This window comes from Serinus canaria, chromosome 1A, assembly GCF_022539315.1.
Source record: "Serinus canaria isolate serCan28SL12 chromosome 1A, serCan2020, whole genome shotgun sequence".
NCBI classification, from domain to species: Eukaryota; Metazoa; Chordata; class Aves; order Passeriformes; family Fringillidae; genus Serinus; species Serinus canaria.
The window spans coordinates 31,482,818-31,508,886 of NC_066314.1; the positions used below are offsets into that span (position 1 = coordinate 31,482,818).

Consider the following 26,069-nt stretch of genomic DNA (forward strand, 5'->3'; position numbering starts at 1 on the left):
TTGTAATACAGATGAATCTTTAGCAGCACTTATCTCAGAGTCTATGTTAAGTGATGAAGTCATATCCATTATGTACTTTGTACTTTAAAGTACATACTTTTGCATTAAGAATTTTTGGCTTCAAATAGTAAATGGAAATATACATCTCTGTATTTAATTCTGTTATGTAATTGTGCATTCAGAATGTTCCACTCTTCTTGCAAATATTTCCTTGTCTAAGAAAGTACTTATTTTTCATTAATTAATACTATCTTTGTTATTTTCTTAGTTAACTACCTAATGTCAGCTTTGTCTGGAATTTATTTTCATGCTTATGCTTCTGCCTTATTTATATTATAATATATTGCATGTTTTCCTTTAGCACATTAATGAAATTATACATTTGTAGCTTTCTAGGATCTGTGGCATCTCCATATGGGCATGAGATGCTGTGACTCTAAAGGAGATGCCAGCATTTGTTTTGAAGATAATTTTAGCTGACAAATATGATTTATAAGGCAGAAAAATCAAACAACAGGTTGTGTGTATTAATGGTCCTAAATACTAGTCATTGCAAGCCTGCTCCTGCAATGACTAGAGCTCACTTATAGAGTACAAATTTTGTTAAAAACCTGAAAGTTTCATGGGTTTTTTGTATGGTACACATTTCTGTAATATTTTTCTAATCCAGGAGGTATTCTGTGTAAGAGTAAGCCTCAGATTGGTAGATACTTGATTTTGTGTTGAAGTAGTTATACATTAGATGTCAGAAACAGCTTGTGCAAATTTTATTCAGTCTGAAGCCTGCATTTCTGTAAATATGAGTTTGCCTTTGATGGAATGGAAGATTCCAGATAATTGATCATAGATGTTCTTTTGCCTTTACTGGTGATCTTTTTGAAAGAATAACACAGGAGGATTAGCATAATATTAAGGGTTAGGTGTTAGGGGATTCAGAAGAGCAGGGAGAGACACACATCTTTTAGGTCTTACTGGAATTTATGTTTATTGCTGTTAATAAAGCAATACATATCATATACAGTGCTTCTTAAATTACGTGGGATAGAGATTAAAAACACCTGAACAGGGATTTTGCTTGGGGAATTAAGTGAGAAGTTGTTCTGTTTCCTTCATTTGTAACCATTGCTTTAGGCTCCTAAAATGACTTGTTCTCATCATTTAGTAGTGTCAGTTTGTCAAGACGAATAGCTGGCAGCTTTTTTCAAATGCTTGTTCTAAGAAGTGTAAGTGTTAATTACATTACCTTACCTCTACAAACAGTTTCTTCATGTTCTACCTGACACATAAACAAATATTATGACAAAGGCAATTTAAATATATTATAATGTTATCTTTTCCTTTCCAGACAATGATAATGAGTAAAAAATAAAGATTGTAATCTTTATGCAGTGACATGGGCCTCCTGCTGCTTCAGATATCTCTAAAATCTGATGAAATCTGATAATAAGTTTCTTAAAGGGGCTGGTCACAAAAATACATTGTCAGTGCATTAAAATGGTTGAAATATTACAGAGCTCAGTAAGTCTTCCAAACTTTTAATTTTCTGGGCTCATTATTTCAACTCGAATTCCTTTATGTATGTACCTGTTGGTACATGGCATTCCACTGTCAATTACGTCATTTCCAAATCCAGTGATGTTTTTTCCAGTCTTCTCTGTTCAAAATCCATGCTTCATAGAGCTCTAACTGTACAGTGAGTGCTCTGGGTTCATCATCACTATTTGAAAGCTGCTTTAATGTCTAAAGGCACATGCAGAACGTACAAACAAGTAATTTCAGATCTAGCATGTGCAGTTCAAAATTTATTAATCTACAGATAATAAAATCTCATTTGGAAACCTCCTTTTACCATTTTTGCCATTTCAAGAACTCTGTTCAAGGGTCTGAAGATGGTTTCATGTTTTCAAATCTTGCCTTACTTTTGTGAAGCTATTTTTTCTAAGAACTATTAGTGTTTTCTTTCTGTTACTGCTTTTACTTGACTTGCTTATCTTCCTACTAGCCCTCTGCTTTTCCCTGCATTGTTCCTTCATTAAAGGTGGGAAAGTTTTGCAGGAAAAGCAGCTGGAGGCTTGGGGACATGCAGATACCACAAGTTACTTTTTCTAGGATATTTCTGTTTGAATTAAATTAATGTAGACTTTACTTGCATCTTTACTTGCTTTCCATTGTTAGCTACTTATTATTGACCGTTAATAATAATTTCTTTTCCATCCAGCTCAAAAGCATAAAAGGTAAAGCAACAATGTAATTTATATAAAAATAATTCTTCCACAACAAAACAGTTTGCAGATGAATGGAGGTGTAAACAGACATCTCCTAGTATCCTGCAAACAGTAAGGCAGTGTTTTGTAGGATATGTTTTGATTAAATATCATAGAACCATGAAATAAAAATATATTGAGAGACCTGACTCACAGGATGAGTGGTAGCCTTCATCTCTAAACCCCTCAAATATATTTCTGTGGGCCAGTACAGAAGATAAGAGTTCCGAAATGTCTTTCCCTTTTGAGAACTAAACTGACAGTTTGTCCCTTAGAGTAAATACACACTGCATCTATCTGCACTGCAATTATATTCAACTAAACTATTGTCATGGTACTCAGCTAATTTGAGAAAATCTTTCACATGAGTAAGCTACAGGCACAAAATACCATTTGCATTTCCTTAGCTTTCTAGTGTCCCTCCTAAGTTGTCAATTTGTGAAGGAGGGAAAGCTGCAGAGAAAGAAATAAAAAATGAAAATCCCCAGAAGAGTTAAATTCAATTTTTTCATTATTCCTACATCTAAATTTCAGAGAGATTTCTTTTTTGTTAAGCATGTGAAAAATGTAACCTGTAAATCAGGTCAGGACAGCAGTAGGAAGGAAGCAAAGCTGAAAGTAGAAGCTTATTGTGTACCCTGTGCATGTGCATTTCTGTTACTACTGTGCACTGTTGGATGGGTTATATTGTGGGGGTTGCATTAGCACCAGTGGCAAGCTTGTGGTTTTGATTCCTGGGGGAACTAAGGCTTACCAGCCTAAGGGAGTTGGAGTTCACTGCAGTAACTGGGCTGCAACTGGGAGATTAAAGGTAATTTTCCTGGGGATCTCTCATACGTGAGTGAACACTAACTTGATAGGGTTTTTTCATCAAGAATGACCAGTGAACACAATACCTCTTAGCTAGTTTGGGGGCAAGCCAGAGAGCAGAGAAAATGCATATGTATAGAAACAGGAAGGACTGATGGGAAAGTCAGCTATTAAAAAGAAATGAGCAGATGTAAAAGTGTGATAATAGCAACTTTATGGACAGCTATCAACTACACAAATTTCTAAGACCATTGAAAGAGTGAGAAATCTTCATCCCCTTCTGTTTGAAATTTTTGATAACTTAATTAAAAAGCAATAGTTATTTTTGAAAATTGAGTAATTGTGCACTGAGGAGACAGCTGGAATTCAGTAAAGAGCATGGTAGTGTTCAGGAGTAATGGCTGGAGTGTAACCTTTAGGCAGTTGCATCCTCAGACTTTTGCAATTAGAAGTCTCAGACTTTTGCAATTAGAAGTCTCAGTTTTTTATCAGGATTGATTCTTTGCACTGCATATTTTTCCTTCATTCTTAGCATCTGACTTTCAAATTTTTGTTCATGTTCTAGTGATGCTTAGTAGCTGCAGAAATACTCCTGAACTTTAGCCAAAGCTGCTGTCACACAGATTTCATTGTGATCAATGCCTGAAATGGTTAAAGTGGTTGTGATTGCTTGGTTTTTTCTAACATATTGCAAAACATTCTCTTTCAAGATTTCTTTGCCCTTCTAGTGTTCTCATATTCTCACTTTACTGTTCTGAGTGTTAGTTTATATTTGATATTTTTGTAATTCATCTGGAAATGAAATATCCAGATGAAATACAAATAAATGTCATCATAATTTTACCTATTTCATTTAAATATCATCATCATTTTACCTATTTCAGTCTTCTACAGTTCCTTCTATCTGCAAACAAATACAGCATAGATTAATACTGAAGTTGTTGCAAGGCATTTTGCGCATTCCTTTACCTCTCAAGGCTTTTCTGCATTTGCTTGCTGGATTGTGCTGTCCTAGCAGGGAAGCTATAAATAGACTGTCTGATGCAGTGAGGCAGCTATGCCACAGTGGCCTTGGAAATCTCAGCTTTCACCTGTAACTCTGCATTCCCATTCCCACCGACCTCACTCTTGCAGTAGCAGTATGCAAAAGGAACGTAAATGATTGATTGCTGCTGGTGGTGTCTAAAGTCTGAGTGTTTTAAATATGATAGAGCAATGAAGAACAGAGTAAGCTGTGAAGCTGCTCCTATAAAAAAGGGGTAGGGATGTAATAATTGCAGTTACTGCAGTACATTTGATTTTGGTTGTTTGCACAGGTGACTTTTAAATTGACATTAATGCTATTACATTAAAGTGTTTTAAATCTTTACTTGTTCGCAAAAGTTAGTTTAACATTTTTAATCATTTAAGTCTATAAAGTACTTGTATGCTTTAAAGTGCTATAGATTACATGTTTACATTGTGAAAGATGTCTTGTTTTCTTACAGTGTGAAAAATTCAAACTATTGTCTCCCATCATATACTGCTTATAAGAATTATGATTATTCAGAGCCAGGAAGACACAATGAGCAGCCAGGCCTGTGTGGCCTGAGTAACTTGGGGAATACATGTTTCATGAATTCAGCAATTCAGGTATGTACTTTAAAATAAAATCAGCTAGCATTTTTACTTGAAAATAGTGTCTTGTTTTATTTTGTCATTTTCAAAACTGATATTAAGAGATCTGATAAGCAGATAAGCAGGGTAAGATTAAAAGTGAAGAAATAATACATCTTTATTGGTATACTTTAAAAATTGATTTACATAGCTGCATTCACAATGATCAATGTCAGAAAAAGGTTTGACCAGTGTTCTACATTAGTGAACTGTTGAAGTGGGATTCTTTGCTTTTTGTAGTAATTGCCATTCATAGATGTTACAAAAACTGCCTTTTCCTTTTGAAATGCACTTGGGTACCAATTGCAGTACTGAAAAATGTGTCAAAAAGTAGATGACTGATAGATTACTTGGCCTTTATTTCTGACTCATTATGTACTTTCAATGCACAGGTTAACATTCAGGAACCTTGGAAAATATTTTCCTTTGACCTTTCCTCTCAGAATAGCTATTTCATGGATGAGATATTTTACAGGAATGTCTTAGCTTGTTCTTTGCTATGAATGCAAGAGAAGTACTAGTATATCTACTATTGCCTTACCTATATGAAGAAACCTTAGTGTTCTGATTTTAAATGGAAGCTGCAGTTATTGAACAATTAACAGTCAGAATTACGAGTTTTGTTTGGTTATGTTTAGTTCTCGAATTCGCCTTTTGTAATTGGAGCAATCTCCTGTCACAAAACTGTTCTGTGCTTTTAAGTTCTTGTTCACATATTTTCCTGCTGAGTATGAAAATATTAGATGTTAACCAAGCATGCTGCAGAGTTTTCTTCCTTTCCTCCTTGGTCATTACAAGAGTTCTTGGCTTATGTTTGTGATTTCTTTGGGTAAAATTAAAGAAAATCCAAAAGTTGCAGTCGTCATTTAGCCTCTTGGAGTAAAAAAGGAATTCCTAGTACATTTGTATGAAGTTGTTGAAATTTGTTCAAAAGAAAAAATGTTCCAGAGTGTCATAGTGTGTGTAGATACTTCTGTCCCTTCTTTGTGATGACAATCAGTGAATCATTTGGTCTTACTTTTCTATAGCTTCCTGTTAGGTAGTTGCAGAGAGCCAAAAGCTCTCCCCTTAGTCTTGTCCTCTTTGGACTGTACTACTGCATACAGCTCTGCCTTTCCTTGTGTATTGTTGTTCAACCCCTTGACCCGTTGGTGTCCTTTCTCTGCTCTTTCTTACACTGGGGAGCCCTAAAGCAGACAGTGCTCCTGCAGCAGTCTCACAAGTTCCAAATGGAGGGGAAGAGTTGCTCCCCTTTGCCTTTGACTGCAGTTGCTAATACAGCCCAGTTTGCAGCTGGATACCTTCCCATGAGGATGAACGGCAGGATCACATTTCCACAGAAAAGGACTGCTGGGTCATATAATGCAAAACTGCTTTCTAGCCTGTCAACCCCCACCTGTTAGTGGTATATAGGGTAATTTCATGCTTGTTCCATACTTATTGATATAAGGCATCCATAAAATCAAACTTCTTTCTAAAAATGTTTCCATGAAGATACTTGAAGAGCAGTTGAAGAGTGCAGAAATTAAATATTTTTTAGCATGCTACACAAAAGATGGCTAAACTGAAAGGGGGAAGGACATGCATTTTTTTTTAGTCCATTCTAACTAAAAATGCTACACATAACCTCTCATGATTACTGAATTGCGTCATTATGCTGTTGGAAAGAAAAGCATGTGGTTTTGTCTAGTGCGTCAACCATATTTAGGTTTTAGGTTTGAATTCAAAGAATATTCTTGCTAAGGTTTTTTTATTATTCTACCTTGTTCATCAAGCTATACTGATTAAATTACTCATTCAAACCTTAATTGAACTGGTATATGTGATTTGCATGCATGTAATTCAAAAGTAATCTTTAAGTTAGAACTTGAAGCATGGATTGTTGCCTTTAGGAGTCTTGTGCAACATAACAAACTTGTTACACGTCACATCATTATCCCATTGTGTTAAACCGATTTCATTCTGAGGCCTGCATTAGAAATTATATCAGCTTTGACTTCATTGCTTTTCAGTTACATCTAGAGAATTAAGTTTTCAAGTAATTCTGAGAAACTGGAGTGTAAATTAATAAATACAGGTTTGCTGATTACCAAGATAGTCCTCTAGGTAAGAAAATGAGGTGTTTATTGAGCAGTGTAAATTTGAAGGTGAACACACCTGGAAGGTGTGTTTTTTCAAATGTATTATTTAGTGGCTTTCTTAGCAAGGAGGTGTATCAGTTCATCCTACTTTATGTCTCAAAGAAAGTACTATTCAGAGTTTAATGTCATTTAAGAAATCCATGTAATAAGTGCATTTTACTGAAAGTATGTGTTCTTAATGCACTGAGGTGTCACAGGCTGCAGTCTTCCTCTTGCCACCACTTTCACCTTTCTCAGTTACACAGAAAGCATGCATTTCACTTTGCCAAATTGCTATTAATTTCACGTTTTATCAAAGTAACATTGGATTATTCTGGCTGTAACGTCTATAGCCAGAGCAATCTGAGAATGTTTTGATCTCTCTTAGTCTCGGAAGCAACGAAAAGATTGGCTCAAATAGTATGTGAATGGCAAAATCAGGAATTCTGCTTGGGAATATTGGCTGCTCTAGGCATTTACCTGAGTGATGGAGTACACCTTCAGCAAGATGAGAGATAACACAAATCTGCAATGAGGAATTGCTATACCAGATGGCTGTGCTGCCATTTGGAGGGACCTCAGTGGGCTGGAAACTCATGAAGTTCAATCACAGGAAATGCAGAGCCCTGTGCCTGGGGGGAACAACCCCAGGAACCAGTACACACTGCAGCAGGGGGTCAGTGACTGGGTGGAAGGCAGCTTGGCTGAGAAGCACCCAGGATCCTGCTGGACAAAAAGCAGTGTGTTCCTGTGGCCAAGGCAGACAATAGCATCCTGGGCTGCACAAAGAAGAGTATTGCCAGTAGGCTGAAAGAGGTGATCCTTTCCTTCCACTCAGCACTGGAGAGACAGCCCCCAAGTTCTGAGTTCACTTCTGGGCTCCCCAGAGTTGAGGGAGCAAGTCTGGTGAGAGACCACACAGGTGATCAGGGATTGCAGCTTCTGACCTGTGTGGAGAGCCAGAGATCTGGGGCTGTTCAGCCTGGAGAAGAGAAGACTCCGGAGTGCTTTTACCATTTTTTGGAAGTACCTGGTGGAGAAAAGTAAAGAAAACTAAGCTGAACTCTCCTCAGTGGTGCCCACTGATAGAAAAAGGGGCAATGGGCACAAACTGAAGCATATGCAATTCCTAAATATAGGAAATTTTGTTCTAGAATGGGGTTTATCAAACAGTAGAATATGATTCTCAGGGAAACTGTGAAGCCTCCATCCTTGAAGGTGCTTATAAAACCTAACTGAACGAAGCCCCAGGAAACCTGCTGTAGGTGACTGGTCTTTGAGCAAGTGGGTTGGACCAGAGAATCTGCAGAGATACCTTCTAATCTCCACTATTCTGTGATTCTGGTCACCTGCTTCATCTTACGTATCCTCCTAAAGTGTATTCCTTCACAATTGTGCTAACACAGGGCTGGTTTTCAGAATAAATCTGTTTTCTTTAAACAAAATAGTTTACTGTAGAGTACTGGACTGAAATAGTTTCAATTCCATTAATATAGCAAAAGCTCTGCTTCCATCCCTTCCATTCCATTTGTGCTGGGTGTGATCACTGTAGCTTCCTTCAGCTGAAGCAGAGTTTGGTTGATCCATTTTCCAGCTGATTGCCAGATCAGCAATCTTCTCTCAGATCTCTGTGCTTTCCAGGGAACATTGAGGCCCTTTAGTGTTGACAGGGGAGCCATTTCTGCGTCAGAAACCACTGCATTTCTCACACATTTCTCTTTGGTCTTGTCTCATGTACAGTGAAGAAAGTTTGCATCAGAGCTGTTATCAATGCTCTTTGACAAAGAGGGACAATTCCTTCACACAGCTTTGTCTCCTGAGTTTCACAAATTTGTGTGAAGGTTCTTGCCCTGTAAACATACTAGGTAGAAATGTGAAAATCCTGGCAATGTCTTAAATTTTGTTGCAAGTTCTTTAGTAGTTCTTAAATCTATAGATTAGGCTTACCCCTTTATCCTTCTAAGTGATTATTGTGTAGACCTTTGCCCTTTCAAGTAGGGGTTTTCAGTGTTAAGAAGCTCAGGACAACTGGAGGACAGATGATGAAGAGATAGGTAAGATCCTCTATGGGATTACAGACAGCTGCAAGCTGAATGAGAGTAAGGCCAAAAGGGTTAAAATACCACTGTATCGCTCCCAAGGTCTGTTCTCTTACCACTGTTCCTTAATTTAAAAAAAGCAATAATTTGGTATTCTTATTTTGGTTGTATAGGAACTTTTGTATAGGTTTTGTTTCAGATTCCTTTGAAGGCAGTATTCCACGTATTAATTTTATTTCAGTGTAAATACCTAAGGCTTGATTGTTTTCTAATTAGGTCTAAATGTCTGCTTTTGCAGATCTGAGCATGAAATAAAACAGGAAAGACAAAAGGGAGTGTGTAGATTTTATGAAATAGATAATATTATGAATACTTGAACCCATATTAAAAACAGTATTTGGCAAGCAGATGTTTCATTCACATTCACTTAGCTACATAGCTTTATTCTAAGCTGAAAATTGATTAGAAAAAATGAGTTTCATTAAGCATTGCTGTGCTGCCACCTGTGGATGTTTCCCAAGTATTACTTTCCTGTTTCAATGGGATATTACAAATCAGAACTCTTTGGAAATGTTTGGGGGTTTTTATTTTTTTCTTTTACAGTGAAAATGTGAGAAATCCAAAATTTTCATTTTGTGATTAAAAAATATGAGAAGAAAAAAATAAATATTTTCACTAAAAGCATTCATTTTTTCCTAGATTTTTATTTTGATTTTTTTTTCCATCACCTGACTTCTGAACAAGCTTTGAAATGGGTATTTCAGAAGTTTTTTTTCTTCAGAAGGCTGAATAATATTCCTCTGAAGTTACTTATGGCTGTGAGTTTATCTAGACAAAAATAGCATATTTCACCAATACCTGAAATTACTAAGTTTTTATTGTTCTGTTTTAGTTGCCATAGGCATGTGGAGTTTGAATTAAGGAGCACATTAACTAAGGGCTTTTTGCCATGTTTGATAGCGTACAGACAAAAGTAGGATAGACACAAGTAGGTGTAAAGTAAATCACTTTTTCTCCTATGCCTTGGATCTTCTTTTCAGTCTGGCAGCTCTTAGTCTTTTATTAGAAAGCTGAAATACAAAATTTCAATGTCACTTGCATTAAATTCCTAATAAGTAGCACCTGAAGCTGAAGAACCAAGGACACTTAGAGGAATGTTCAATTTTCAGTATGTCAGTTCATGATCCTGCAGTCTCCTTCTCATTTCCCCAGTTCACTGGCATGATAGGTAATGATGTTTTCTTTATTTTCGAAGTTTATTTTTATCATTATTTTTGTGCAGTATTCCATATGGGATGTGAAGAAATGTTTCCTTGTTCCATTAGGATTATAGAATGATTTGTGGAACTTGAGGTTTCTGGTGCAACCTCCTGCTCAAAGGAAGGTTGGCTCTAAGGTCAGAGCAGGTTGCCCAGGGCTTTATCCAGGTGGATCTTGAAAACCTCCCAAGAAGGTAGAGCCTCTTAGTTTCACTACTTGACTGTTCTTAGAGTGAAAACTTCTTTCCTTATATTCTTAACCTCTCATATTTCCACTGATGCCTGTTTTTTTGTTTCTTCCTAGTATATGCCACTGTGAAGAGCCTGGTTCCATCTTCCCCTTAACTTCCTTATAAGTACTAGAGGGCTGCTTTTGAGCCTCCCTCAAACATTGTCTTCTGCAGCCTGAACAAGCCTTGATGCTTCAGTCTTTTCTCACAGGGCAACTGCTTCTAGGTCACTGACAGTCTTGGCAGCCCTCTTCATTCTTTTTTATTTTTTTTCTTGCTATCAGTTAGGTCTGTGCTGACTCTTATATCAGAATTAGTCCATACTTAAACTACAGAGATTTAGAAGAGTATGACTTGACTATTTTTATTATAATATTTCCCCTTTCAATGAAGGTTTCATAGGACAGGTAGACTTGGAAGTATTATTATGGGCTGGTATTGTACACAGTATTCCAGTGAGGCTACGGCATTGAGAGGTGTATATATATATATATGTGCATGTGTACATAACACCAAAAATAATGATTTCATTTTAATTTTCCTGTGCATCTTAATAACTTTTTTCCATGTTATTAATATGTAAAATGGAAGTATGATTTCAGTGTTAACCTTTGTCATGCTTAAGATTAACCTTCTCTCCTGTGGTTTCTGTGTTGGAGTTTCTGCCTTCTGTTCTATACCTCCCATGATCTTTTCAAATGACCAGTTCAGGTTCAGAGAACTTTACAGAAATTTTGTTGGTTAAAGAAAACTTGTAGAGACAGTAGTACCTGAAATAAAGTGGCGTTCTGTTACCTCTTTAGTTCACAAACAGTTTTCCATAGTTTTACTGTATTTGTTTGCCTATTTTTGCTGCTATTATTCCTCACCTTTTGGTATACTTTTAGTTTACTTATTGTCTGTGTTTTAAAACAAACAGAAAACCCCAAATCACTAGGTTGAACAGGACACACAAATCTGGTAACTTTACTATCCAGTAGATTGTCTTGGTTTTAATAGACACTTTCCATAAGGCTTCCTTGATAACCTACAACATATGACATGAGAAAATAAGAATGTAGGATTCCCTTCAAATTGGCTTCTGGATGTTTTTTTTTCTCTGACTTTAATCATGATCTTAAATAATTCTCTATTGTCAGCCTTTTCAAAGAGTAAACATGTTTGTAATCATTTAGCTTTGTCAGTTACATTGAAATGATCAGTGCATATATGGCCAACTTTATTAGGTCCTCTAGAAGCTATTTTTTTTAAAATTTTGGTATCTGGTATTTTAGAAAAATATGTCAGCTCTGTACCTGAAAACTTGCTGTGTTGAGATAGACATTTGTGTATTCCAGTGCTACCATCAGTGTCATCTTACATTTAACAATCTAGACATTGTTAAAGGAAAAAGGGAAGTTATCGTAGTAATCTTCCTGACTTGTACTACAAATATTAATTAATATTCTGAGAAAGTGACAAAATGAGTTTATCAGGTGAAAACTAGAAATTGGTGAATTATTTTTTTAATGGACTCCAAATTATCAGGACATTGTATAATGCTTGACTAACAGAAAGACCTGTAGAAAAATATACTATTTTTGCATTATTTAGTTCCTTGTGTTGGACATTCCTCACACTAAACTGAACAGTTGAACTGATTTCATCTCCTAAACCAGCCCAAAAATAATCCAGAAGACAACACATCTGCGAGGTAGGAGGAGTTGGGATCACCACTACTGGAAGTAAAAGCTCTTTGCCATATAGCAAGAGAAAAATGAGATTTCTTCAACCCTGAGTGTCCAAAAGTGTCTGTAATACCAGGAATTTTTTTTTGCAGTGTTGACAGATCCTGAAAGCTTTAGGTGAGGAGGAAGAGAAAGGAAGGAGTTTGATATAGGCATGAAACTCAGCTCTCTACAGCATGTGACTGGTTTTGCTTTGTAATATTGCACAGGTATGATAGGCAGACATAGGAATAACTTTTTTTTTGCCCTGCTCAATAAAGTTGCAATTCTTCCAGTCTAATTCTTGTCTCTTACGCAGTAGCATAAGTGGAGATCTTCCCCTTGTTTACAGAGAGGCAGATGAGACTGGTGAAATACTTGACCTTTCCTCAGATCTTTTAATAAAGGAAAGAATGCAGAAAAGCTTACAATATTTAATGAACAAACTCTTAAAAATATATAAGGCATAGCGTGGGGATTATTCCCTAATGGAAATGTTTGTCACAAAAATTGAAAGTGAAATTGTAAATCATACTGCAGTGATTATGTCCTGCTGTCTCCCAATGCTGAGAGAAGAGACAAACTGGTACTGTTTGTCTGTAAATCTGAAACAAGGTCCTTGCTTTCCTTGGGCTAATTTCAGCTCTAAAAAGCATCGCAAGATTTAAAAGAACATAGCAAGGGCTATGATTCAAAGTGTAGTCCCTGTAGCATAGATTGCTGCTTCCAACAGCATCCATATGCAGATATTAACAAAGAGAAGGAAAAGGCCAAGCATCCTCACCTTCCCTCGCCTGCTAAAATAAAAGAAATATTTTTTCAGATGTTACTCTGAATATGTTATAATTTGAAGTAATAAGCCCTGTTGCCTCTCTCTTCCAAATACGTTTGCACACTCCACTTTGCACTCTCCGGCAACAAGTTTCATAAACCATTCATGTCTCAACAAACACCTTGTTTTGTTTGTGTTAAATCTTGATGCAAATCATGTTGTCATGCTGTGGGTTGTTTGGACTACTCTGTTTTATAATTTTTGAGGTAAAGTTCCTGACAGAAATTATCTGCGCATAACTTGTAATGACAGCTGTAGTCTTGGTTTAAAGCCATTATTTGTTTCTGGAAAAGATTGTTTAGGGTTTTTTCTCTTTTCCTTCCAGGCACTAGACATTGCAATTCATGGCTGCTTTAACAAAATTAAAATATTCTTTGTTTAGAACTGATTCAAATCACTGTTCTAAAAAGTCTGTATTCTTTTTTGCAGTGTCTGAGCAACACACCTCCTCTTACAGAGTACTTCCTCAATGATAAATACCAGGAAGAGCTGAATTTTGACAATCCTTTAGGAATGCGAGGTGAAATAGCAAAATCTTATGCTGAGCTTATCAAGCAAATGTGGTCAGGAAAATACAGCTATGTTACCCCAAGAGCATTTAAGGTCAGTAAGGAAATTACATGGAATGTACATGTCAGTTTTGGTTTTGTACTTTTATGTGTATAAAACTTGGCAAAATATGCAAAAAAAAAAAAAAATTTAAATGCTGTCTATCAGTATGCAGTTCATTCATTTATCTGGTAAAACACTTGGATGTACATTTCAGTAGGTGTCACCTGTCCTTGTGCTTTGGTCTTTGAGAATTAGTTTTGACTTCCTGTCTCCATTGAAAAGCTTACCTTTTATAACTACAAGTTTTACCTTTTCAATATGCTGCTATAGGATCTCAGAAGTATCTACTCTTTCTGACAGTTAAGGTATCAGGAGTTTTGTGTTTATTTTTTTTAGACACAAGTGGGACGATTTGCACCACAATTTTCTGGTTATCAGCAACAAGATTGTCAAGAGCTACTGGCTTTTCTCTTGGATGGTTTACATGAGGATTTGAATAGAATTAGGAAAAAGCCTTATATTCAATTAAAGGATGCAGATGGGAGACCAGACAAGGTAGGGGTTTTGGACCTGATCATCTTCATTATAGTCAAAATTGTATGCTGTAAGATACTTCTACATGGTTATGCTTTGGAAGGTTGGGAAACTGATTATGTGGGGCTTTTTCTGGAAGTCATTTCAGAAAACAGGACAAAACTTTAAAATTGGCATCTTGAGAAACTGTGTATTTTTCTATTCATTTTTAAGATAATGAGGGGGGATGGGAGGATGGTAAGCCTTCATTAAGATCATCTTTCTTGTTCAATTCAATGTTAAGTTCCGTTGAAAAAACAATTCCCATTCTGTTGTTCTTTTATTTTTATATCTACAGCATGCAGCATTCTGTCTCTCTCCAGTACTCTTACTTAGGGAAACTCTTCTTTTGTTATGAGTATGAGTTAATTCAGATGGAAATTTTAGCTTTATCTGCTTTTTGTCTTCCCCCAAGCTACTTGAAAGTCACTCTCAGACTGTGTAATACCACTGACAGAATCTCTGTCCTAGGAAAAGCATACATCTTTTAACCTGCAAACCTGATAGTAGTAACATTCCTTACAGGTCCTTTGAAGTTACATTTCTGTGTTTAGGTGGTTACTGAAAATGTTCTGTCAAAGACTTTTACTAATAATTCTCACTATTCATTTCCTACTACTTTGTCATAACCCAGATCGTGCTTTGTTTACAGGTGGTTGCTGAAGAAGCCTGGGAAAACCATTTAAAGAGAAATGATTCCATCATTGTAGATATATTTCATGGCCTTTTTAAATCTACCCTAGTTTGTCCTGAATGTGCTAAGATATCTGTAACCTTTGATCCCTTTTGTTACTTGACACTTCCATTACCCATGAAAAAGGAACGCACTTTGGAAGTTTATTTAGTTAGAATGGATCCACTTGCAAAGCCTATGCAGGTAAGCAGCTTAATTTACACACAAACACTTTGATTCATGAGGCATTAACAAGGAACCCAAGTTTCTTTACACTTTAATTTATAAAAAAATCCAACAAGCTTTATTTTTCTGGTATGTGTTCTGAAGTCTCACTTAGGAAAGTGGGGAAGACTATACATACCTGAGGAAGACTGTACATACCTTGTATAGTTTCAAGAAAGAATTGGTAATTTCTTTATAGTTGTGTTAATAGGGCTTCTTAATCTTTAAAATGTATACTGACATAATTTTTTGAGAGCTACTCTGATGAATTTTTATGTTTATGAAAATATTTGTACTTAATCTGTAAATTTATATTTCTTGGTTTCTTAATTACAAAAGGTAAATATTTGTAATAAGTGGTGCAAAAAACCCCCATGACTAAATATATTGGGTAATCTCAAATGTGTTCTCACATCATAATGAGTCAAAACATTTCAGATGAGATGTCTTTGTGAAGTGTATCCCTTTTGCCGGTTTTTAGGAAGGGGATGATATTACACACCTTAGAATGTCATGAAAAATATACATAAGGTTATCATAACCAAGTAATGATTAAATGGTTCTAGCTGTACCTTATACAGTGAATGAGGATAGGTGAAAAAAATACAACACGGGCAGTTATGCAGGTATTCAAAAAGGCTCTGACACCTGAAATCAGTACCATAAGAAGGAAAGTGGGAGAAAAGAGTGTTCTCAAAGGCAATGAGAGTTGAGTTCCTCAATGAGTTGAGGAATTTGAAGGTGAAGGGAGGTGTATTAACTGATGGGAGATGAGCCTGCTAGAAGTTTAATTGTGAAAATAGGGGACGCACAGGGGACAAAAAGTAGTTGAAAACTTCTGAAGCAGTTGAACGTGACTCATTAGGTGAGATGGTTGTGCTGGAATTAATAGTTTGGGAAGAACACCAGTTCAGTAAAGTTTTTGTGAGTTGAAATGATTATAAAACTTAAGGATATAGCATGCAGTTAATTACAGAGTTAATAATACCTTATTTCTAATTAATCCTGTCTTTATTATGCAAATAACAGGTAAGAGTTTTGTGTGGAGTTTTATTACAAACTTCAGGAGTACTGCATAACGGAAGCCACAGAGAGGTTTTCTTTGACTTAAATCAAGTTCTCTCTCTGCATGTGAAACGAGAATCTGTTGCCTGCCATTGCTTTTTTCCTAGTAATACTTTGTAAACAACTTGGGTTGTATTCCAGATTGAATAATCTTTTCAATAACATGTATACTATTTAAATGCTTAAATTAGAAGGTACTGTTGAAATGCAAATCTTAATCTGTTAGTACTGTTAGTCGTCTCACTGAAAAAGTAAAACATTAAAATAGTATTGTATAAACTAATAAATTGAGTAGTCAGTGTATGTGTATTTGTAAAGTTGTGCGTATAACTACTACATTTTATGTAGCTTTTGGAATTTGTTAGTTGATCTACATACTTTACAAATTTCAAAAATATGAAAGAAATACGTGAAATATGCTGGACATGTGTTGTTTGGACTTTTTTCCTCATGTATATTTGTTCTCTTAAGAAATTTAAATTTTATTTTCCTTTTAGTACAAAGTAGTTGTTCCCAAAATTGGAAATATATTGGATCTTTGCACAGCATTGTCAGCTTTGTCTGGTGTTGCTGCAGATAAGGTAAGAGTGATCTCTTAAATAATGCACAACAAATAGCATTTTAATGTGTATTAACCTGGTTTAACAGTGTATACTCCATTTTCTTTTCAGATGATTGTTACTGATATATACAATCACAGGTTCCACAGGATATTTGGCATGGATGAAAATCTAAGTAGTATTATGGAACGTGATGACATTTATGTGTAAGTGTAGATAACGCACTTCATGTCTCTTTGCAGTTTGTTTAGGTATTTGCAAAAGATTAAAACCTAGACACCAGATAAAGATCAGACTGGGAGAGGATATTTTTTTCTTTTTCCCCTTTGTAGCCCTTTCCATGACCATTTTTCTTTGTATTTCTGATTGTTTTTCTTCTAGATTTGAAATTGCTATCAATAGAACAGAAGATACGGAACAAGTCATAATTCCTGTTTGTTTAAGGGAAAAGTGCAGGCACACTAGCTACAGCCATAGTGGTTCTTTACTATTTGGTCAACCTTTTCTCATAGCAGTGCCTAGAAACAATACTGAAGATAAACTCTATAACCTGCTGCTGCTAAGGATGTGGTAAGTTTATAGTTAAAAGAAAAATTAGTTTGTTAAGAATAATGCTAATAGTTGGAGTCAGTAGGCATGTACTTTCATGTGCATTTCTATCATACTCATTAGATTTGAGTACTTGTATTTGCTTTCTGTTGAATATTGAATATAAAATTTTAGCCACTAATGTGGACTTTAATTTGATTTTTTTGTTAGTATGACCTCATCCAAAAACTATTTGAGAAGACAAATAGTTTGACAAATAGTAGAGAGTCAGTCTGTATTGTTAAATAATTCTCTTGTATGCTTAGCTGTTTGTTAGGTCTTGGTAAAGTGGAAATGTTTTCCAGTTATTATGCTATGGTTATACTTCCTGTAGCTACTGTTCAAGTTCATGCACTAATTTTTATTGTAAAAGTACATGCTAGACACTTTCTGAAACTAGTCTAGAATTAGTGTCATTATATAGAAGAAATTAAAATCATATAACCTCTGATTTAAATGTATGCTTCTTTCTCTGTAATATGGTTAATGAGCAGTTTAAAAAAATGAATACTGGACAAACAGAGAGTGAGACTAAGAATCAAGTTGTCTCAGACCAAGTAGCTGCCAAAAATATACAGTCACATATGAGCATGTTTTCCTATGCGCTTGTAACACTAGACATGTTCGGCAATAAAAATGATAATCTGAGTAAATCAGAAGGGAATGCAGAAATACAATACAGTAGCAATGACTTGTGATAACAGTTTAATTACCAGTTTGAATAATGAACATTATTTACCAATCCATTGTTTCTAACTGTTGCTTTCACTTGTTACATTTAGCCGATATGTAAAAACATGTACTGAAAGTGAAGACACTGAAGGTTCCCTGCATTGCTGTAAGGACCATGGTATCAATGGTAATGGCCCAAATGGAATACATGAAGAAGGATCTCCAAGTAAGACTGGAATATCTACTCTTGTATTAGTAGTGGGTGTTGAATTTGAAATGGAAGTTAACTGTCTAGTGTTTTTCAATTACTGTCATTCTGTCTCATTTCTTCCTCTTTATTCTTCGAATTGCTTAAGGTGAAATGGAAACAGATGAGCAAGATGATGAATCCAGCCAGGATCAGGAACTTCCCTCAGAGAATGAAAACAGCCAATCAGAAGACTCAGTTGGGGGTGACAATGACTCTGAAAATGGATTGTGTACTGAGGATACTTGCAAAGGTCAACCACTCACGGGACACAAAAAGCGATTGTTTACATTCCAGTTCAATAATTTAGGCAATGCTGACATAAACTACATCAAAGATGATACCAGGCATATTAGATTTGATGATAGGCAACCTAGGCTTGATGGTAAGTCACAGCGAACAGAGTGGGCAGTATTTGGTTCTGAGACTCTTTTCTGACTCTCATGTTTCATTTTCTTTGTGTGCTGTTTGATATATTTTTCTTTTAAATAGTAAATTCTGTATAAATAACTAAATTTTTATTGCAGTTGACTTTTCGAAATAGAGAATTTTTATGTGCTTCAAGTTTTTGTAGTTCATTATACCATTGTTTAATTTATTTGGAAGAGTGTTTGCCCAAAGTTAATACAGTTTCATGTAAAGCAGGAAATAATAGTAAGAGAAAACATTTTTTTTAATCTTAGAAAGATCTTTCCTTGCTTTGGATTGGGATCCTGAATTGAAGAAGCGATACTTTGATGATAGTGCAGCAGAGGTAAGCTGTTTATGTTGCTCCCTTTCCCAGCACAAATAAAAACTAAACATAAAAAATGCAACTTAACTAGTGTGACATACAAGATTGTAAGTCTGCACAAGAAGAGCAACTATATCTTTTTTCATGTTATTCTTAGTAAATATGTTGTCATAAATAAACTTCATATATACATCCATGTAATTAGCAAATCTGAGGCTTATGAAGTAAATCTGAAGCTGTGGAAACTTTTTACTTCAATGGTTTCCGATCAGTTTTTCCATATATAGGAGCTTTGTAGTTACTGTTTATAGTAAGACGACATCACTAAAATGAGTTTTGTTTCATTTGTTCTCTTAACTCAAGAAATACTTCTCTTTAGGATTTTGAAAAACATGAAAGTGTGGAATATAAGCCTCCCAAAAAGCCTTTTGTGAAATTAAAAGACTGCATTGAGCTGTTCACAACAAAGGAAAAACTAGGTGCTGAAGACCCATGGTAAGCACAAAAAATTAAAATTACGTTCTATGGTCTATTTCTCAAAATTAATCAAAACCACACTTGAACATAGAGATCAGTAGCTGATTTATTAATGGTATTTTGAATCTTGTTATTTTAAACATATTTGAAAATTCTTAAAATGCTTTTTGTTTTCATCCATTACTTAACCAAAATTTTTAACATGTACAGAAGGTTATATTTGCAATGAAGACATTCAGTGCATTCACAATTAGGAGGAAGGGTTGATACTTAAGGTGCTGTAGTCTGTGAACTTTGATGGACAGCGAATGAATAATACTGTGACAAATTCAATGTAGTGGGTTTAATCAAATACTCCTTTCTGAGGTGAGAGGTTGGTGCATGCTGTAGTTTTTATACGCAAATACATAACTTGCCTTGCATTGATATATTAAATAGGGATGTGCATAAACAGCAGGTTTATGGGATGAGGGATGTCTGTAGTCAGTAATCCCCTCAAATTCATATTCTAGCCATTAGGTTTTTGGCAGAGACTTTTATGCTATTCATGGTTCTTCCAAATTATAATTTGGAATCACATCTGAATATTATTACAGCATGTTCCCATAAGATCCTTTTTTTTCCCGGAGTTTTCTAAGATAATCTTTTATCAACACCTTTAAGCTGAGAATTAAGTTTGAAAAGAGTCTGCTAATTTTTCTTCTGTGGATACCCTAAAATTTTGGAGCTCTCCAAACATTGTCACCAGAGTTTCTCCCATGTTTGTACAGGGTAGGGGGCTAACTTACAAAATCTCTTCTTTTTTTTCTGGTTTTGCTAGATTATACAATACTGGATAGACTGAGATACCATGTAACTTGGCTATGGTGTGAAGCATTTCATTTTGGCAGCACATTTTAAGCAGAGTATTTTAACTACTAAATACAACTGCAGAAGTCAAGCAGCTGCTGCTAGATGCGTCTCACCAGAGGTCATTAATCACATTTCTCTTTATTTGTTAGGTCATCACAAGTCTAATGTAAAAGAGTTAATCATCCTTAGTCCAGCACTGTTTTTATTCTACATATTCTAAGCCAACTGGGAAAACAGATTTTCAATTCCAGCCTGCCCTTACAGTTCTCCTAATTTTTTAGGAGAAAAAATTATCTGATGTTGTTATTTAAAGACCCTTGTGCAGTCTTTTCATTAGGGTTCATCTACTTTCCTTTTTTTTTTTCTCCCATAGATTTTTACTTGTTAGATGCCAAAGTGTAGAATATACATAGACTACTTCACAGAAGAGTTTCTTCCATTCATTCTTACTTGTCTTCCTCCCTAAGCATTAGTTGCTGAACAATTGCAGTATGCATTGCAGGGAACAGAAATTTCTAAGTCACAGCCTGTTCAATACTTGCCTACTAAGAAGGGAAGTTTCTAGTAGTGAGTTTTTTTCAGGTTCCAGGAATCACTGTAATCTGGTTTTAGATGGTAGATGGGATAAGGTCATGGATGAATGAATTTGGAAATCGAAACCTGAAAGAATCACAGTTGTTATTTTTAAGAGATTTTTAAAAATTATTTGTTTTTTAACACTTTATCTCTTTTTGTATAAAATACAAGAATGCTGTGTTTTAACTAAGGATACAGGGATCTGATCAGGGACGTAGGAGATGAGAATCCAATATTGGGGGATGCTGCTTCTGTGTTAATGATGTTGAGCTTCACTGGGATCACACTTTGCATATTGTAAACTGGAAGGGATATCTATGGCATTAGTAACACAACATGAAGAGTGTGTGGTTTTTGCTCATTCAATTCTTCCCATGAATGTGACTTTCTCTTTGGTAATGTATTTTAATGTTCATATGGACTACAATTACTTAAAATTAATATTTTTTTCTTTTAGGTATTGTCCAAACTGTAAAGAACATCAGCAAGCTACCAAGAAGTTAGACTTGTGGTCACTGCCCCCAGTACTGGTAGTTCATCTGAAGCGCTTTTCCTACAGCAGATACATGAGGGACAAGTTGGATACGTTGGTAGATTTTCCAATAAAGTAAGAAATTTAAATATTTTCATGCTAGAAGTATAAAATCGTGACTGAGGCATGTGTTTAATTCAGCAATTCCATAAAATGGCTTTGTTCTCAGCTTCCATGAGAAGATCCAGTAAACTAATGACAGAATGCTTCTGGGTTAAAAGTATAAACTTAGCAAAATAATTCTAATGTTAAAAATGTGGGAAATTGCTTGTTCCTGTTCCGTTTCTCACAGAGTGAAAGAGATATACACTGGCAGAGTAGTCTGGTGTATTTTTCTAGGACATATGAAGTAAAGGGCTCTGAGACACCAAACTGTGGTTAAAAAAGCTGTTAACATAACTGAATTTTGGTTGGGTTTTGTTGTTTGTTTTATTTTATTTTGTTTTGTTTTGTTTTTTAACAGTGACTTGGACATGTCGGAGTTCCTTATTAATCCCAATGCGGGGCCTTGCCGCTACAACTTGATTGCTGTCTCCAACCACTATGGAGGAATGGGAGGAGGGCACTGTAAGTTGATTACAAGTGTCATCATTCTAGATGTCAGCTTTTTTCCGTGTTGATTTTGATTGAAGTACTGATCACTTTGAATCAATGGTGCTTTTCCATGGTTGAGGGACAATTTTTTTCCTTTACCTTGAAATGCTTTCACAAGTATTTCAACACAAAAATCTGTATGCAATGAACTTTCAAGGTAATTGTAGGTTCTTTTATACTTCTAGCTATGTATATTGTGAAAAGAGGAAACATAAGAGCTGCTGTACTCTTACAACTGATTTTGTCTTGCTTGTCTGTAGTTGTATTCATTGTGCTTCTCCTTGAAAGCAGAGAGAAAAAATGACTGAGGGATTGTATTTTGACTGTCCTTTACAGCATACACTGACTTTAGAAGGGAAATGTTAGTGATTAAACTCTCTTTGCTAAAAATAAAGTGTTGGAGATGTTTAATAGTGATATTGAGGTTTAGTTAGTTAAATATGAAGTGTTAGACAGTAACACACTCTAGTAACCGATTGTATTACATCTATGAAAATACAAAGTCCTCAGACATTTTACTTTTTTGTTCTAGATACTGCTTTTGCAAAAAATAAGGATGATGGAAAATGGTACTACTTTGATGACAGTAGTGTGTCCACTGCAAGTGAGGACCAGATAGTGGCAAGTATTTTTTATGTTTCCAAATTTGGGACTGTTGATGTTTTTGTGTCAGGGCAGGAAAAATGAAGAGTAAACCATGAAACCTGTATTAAATTTGTAGGCAGTAGTTTGTGTTCTCTCAAAGGACAGTACAAACCAAAAATGCTTTGCTACAACATGCAAAAATAACTGTAACATAAACAGTCTGTATTTCTTTGTAATTTTACCTTGTATACTTGGAAGCAAAGAAAAAGAGTTAGTAAACTGGATTGTAAATGTTCTGTTGGATGCCTCATGAATATAATGTACTGCTCTCTTTTACAGTCCAAAGCAGCGTATGTGCTGTTCTACCAGAGACAGGACACAATCAGTGGAACTGGCTTTTTCCCACTTGACCGGGAAACTAAACAAGGTGCTTCAGCTGCCACAGGCATCCCACTAGAAAGTGATGAAGACAGCAATGAAAATGATAATGATATAGAAAATGAAAATTGTATGCACACTAACTGATGGGAAGAACTAGAAGCCATAAAAGAGACTCTCTTACTGGGGATACGGATTGAAAGAGTGAAAATGCCCACCAAATTAAGAATAAAAATCTGAGATTGGGAGTTTCAGATAATAGAATGTAAATCTTTATTACATTTTAACATGTGCAGTACTTGAAGTGAAACAATAAAAACTTAAACAGAAATTGTCTCTAATGCATTTACAGTCTCATATTCACAAGGTATATATAGGAAATCACAAATAAACCCCTTTTAAGTTTTCTGCTGCTGTTCTGATGGTTTATGTTTTCTTTTGTTTTGGATGTGAATTAATAACTAAAATATTAAATCTGTGGACTTCTGACATTTACTTTCCTAGTACTGCAAGAATACTACTGCCAAGTCTAGTTTCTGGATGAATATATACATGTTCCTTAGGCTGCCAACAGAGTACAAGTAAAAATGTCATAAATACCTAAAGTAGTTTTCTTAAAACAGCAAGTTTTTGTTTCTCCCTATTTTTTTTTTTTTTAATTTGGTCAGAATAGAAGGAATAGCTTGAAAAAGGTGTTTTAACCTTTTGTGACATAGTGCAACATCCAGAATATTACGTTTATCTTACTTCTGCTGTGGAACAGGTTCTGGATTTCATGCTTCATTAACAGAAAGGGTTTTCAATTAAATGTAAGTATCCATTGTTGCTTGTTGGAATCTACTCTGCAGACATAACTCCTGTTATCTTGCTTCTAAGACATGCATAATTTTTTATCTGGTAACAGTCCAAAATTTAAATTGTGCTTTAAGTTCTCTCTCCCCAGTTTTTGTAGTTTGACAGCTTGCAAACTACTCTGTATTAAGGTCAGAGTTAATAGTATTCTGTATCCATAGTAATGACTGTGTATCAGGCTTAGTTGAGAATTTTTTCAATATGACCTGCCTTTAAATTGTTAATTGACAAAATCACTTTAAAGGTAGGCCTGGTAATTTTCTTCGTGTGTTCCAGATGGAATTCACCATAGCCTTACAGTGTATATGAAAAGGTAATTCATAAGAGAATTGGCATTTGCATGTTCAAGTCAGAACCTGTACAGTATATAAGGCATACAAACTCCAAGTTGGATTTCAGTTAACTGTGTTCAGGGGTCCAGGATGCCAAAATAAGTGTGACCGTTTGAAATATTTTTTGATTTGCTGCTTTCCCTTTGAACTAGTTGGAAGAATGTATAGTTGATTTGCATACAATACTGCCTTTGAGAGGGGCTCTTAAATGTGGGGGCACATGTCACATATCTACTACCTGGAGAATTCTTTGTGTCCCACTGTTTAAAATTAAAAAAAAGAAGCAAAAAGTATGATGTTCTTCACTTGAACTAATCAAATACAATAGGTTATAAATTGTGTATTGTAAATAAAAGTTCACTCTGTGAGTGCACATTTTGGTAAATTATTTATTTATGTTAGCATTAAAAAGTTTAAAAAATTGCATTTGACCAGGATATAAATGAGATATGTTGGACATGGCTTTGCTTTATACCTTGATATTAAACTGGTGTTTCATCCTGGTATTTTAAAGCTGCTTTGAGGTTTTTTTTTTTAATGTAAACTAACCTCCTGCATGACAGAGGTTAAAATTTTGTCTGCACTTGAGTTCACTTGGGTTTACATTTGAAATGCGCATGTTTATTTATACAGATTTCAATAAAGCTATTCAAGGCCTTATTTAGTGTTCCATTTTGTTACAAATTCTTTTCCCACGGTGTTTGTGTCATGGGTAGTCTTTGAGACTTATATTCTCAGTTACAAACTGGTTATGTAATGACCAACACAGGACAAGATGATTAGTATTTCAAGTAGATAGTATATAAAATGGTTTCTCTCTTGTCATTGGCCCTAAACCTTTATAAAACTGTAAAAACAATAATGTCATAGTGTTTTTTGTTTGTGAAAGTAATACTGGAACAATAATCAAATGCAACTATACTAATTGTGAGATGGCTGGGAAATGAGAGAATATATTTAAGATTAGACAAACTTACGGGGTTGGTGGGGGGGAAATGAGACAAGCTTTTGGAAGCAGTCCTAGAGAGGTGTTCAGCTCTTTGATGACACATACAAAGAGTCCCCCTATATTCATGCTCCCATTTTTTCCATATCTTGTGAGCCTAAAACTTGTTTGGAAAAACCACACAGAGCAAAGGATCTGATTTGATTTACCAAAGTACTTTAGGAGTTTGTAGATTGGAGCTTTAATATCTGATAACAGTCCTAATGTACTTCATTCTCTCTTTGAAAATGCAAATAAACACACACATGTGGAATGCTATATTTAAAGGAATGTATAATAATTGGAAAATCCAACTAGAATTTAAAAGGTTATTGATCAAAGTAACATTTAATCAGGAAAAAAAGTACATCGACTGATTTTTTTTTTTATTGTTAATTTGGCTTCCAAGATAACAAACATACAGTTTGTATAATCAGCTTCCTAATCAGAGATAAAAATCAGTAATATCTTTATTCGAGTGTGTTGAAGGTTTCTGGGAATTCAGTCATTTTATAAAACACGTATTCCAGTGTAGACATGCTTTAAAGTACAGAAAGTGTATTATTCTTTACAGTGTTTATCAAAAGTTATTCTCAACTCCACATTTACATGGAGAAGAGGACCCTAACACCTGTTAAGAATCCTGTCAGATAAAAATCTACCATGCTTTTTTTCATCAAAAAGTTTGCTGTCAGTAAGTATCAGCATAAACGCTAAAATTACAAGATTCACTTGACTTTGTTAATATGACGGTCACAGAAACAAAACAGAGTAGGAAGCCGGAGATGGCTTGCAATTCCCACTTACTCCATGGATTTTGTGACAGCAGTATGTAATTTAAAGCCAGGCTGGGAGGGAAGGAGAGATTGATGAAGGAACGCTGCCCAGGACCTCATGTATTAGTTGGCTTCAGACAGTGTTCTGCATGTTTTGGTGTAGATAGCTCTATGCTTCATCCACCGAAATTAAAGTCCCACCTGCCTTCCTGGCACACTGAGGTGAAGTTTGCAGCTTACTTTAGAGCTGATGAGATGAGAAAACTGTCAGATGTTCCACAGGTAGATGATGTGGAAACATCTGCAGCATCTGCAGCTACTTGCTA

The 26,069-nt window shown here is 35.3% G+C and overlaps 1 protein-coding gene across 3 annotated transcripts in view; it reads left to right on the forward strand.

Moving 5' to 3' along the window:
• The window catches only part of USP15 (ubiquitin specific peptidase 15), a 61,463-nt gene extending 36,821 nt beyond the window's left edge, over positions 1–24,642 (forward strand). For 2 of the 3 annotated variants that reach the window (XM_009095047.4, XM_009095048.4), the window contains 15 exons: positions 4,562–4,706; positions 13,346–13,519; positions 13,865–14,023; positions 14,694–14,918; positions 16,502–16,585; positions 16,676–16,770; positions 16,946–17,134; positions 17,935–18,050; positions 18,181–18,456; positions 18,755–18,825; positions 19,184–19,299; positions 21,167–21,316; positions 21,705–21,808; positions 22,368–22,456; positions 22,760–24,642. In XM_009095047.4, coding sequence (XP_009093295.1) covers positions 4,562–4,706; positions 13,346–13,519; positions 13,865–14,023; positions 14,694–14,918; positions 16,502–16,585; positions 16,676–16,770; positions 16,946–17,134; positions 17,935–18,050; positions 18,181–18,456; positions 18,755–18,825; positions 19,184–19,299; positions 21,167–21,316; positions 21,705–21,808; positions 22,368–22,456; positions 22,760–22,945 — 2,179 coding nt within the window. In that variant the 3' untranslated portion in view covers positions 22,946–24,642. Of the gene's footprint in view, positions 1–4,561; positions 4,707–13,345; positions 13,520–13,864; positions 14,024–14,693; positions 14,919–16,501; positions 16,586–16,675; positions 16,771–16,945; positions 17,135–17,934; positions 18,051–18,180; positions 18,457–18,754; positions 18,826–19,167; positions 19,300–21,166; positions 21,317–21,704; positions 21,809–22,367; positions 22,457–22,759 lie in introns of those variants that run through there. The other variant, XR_007780841.1, reaches the window with a different exon arrangement.
• Positions 24,643–26,069: the final 1,427 nt, after the last annotated feature.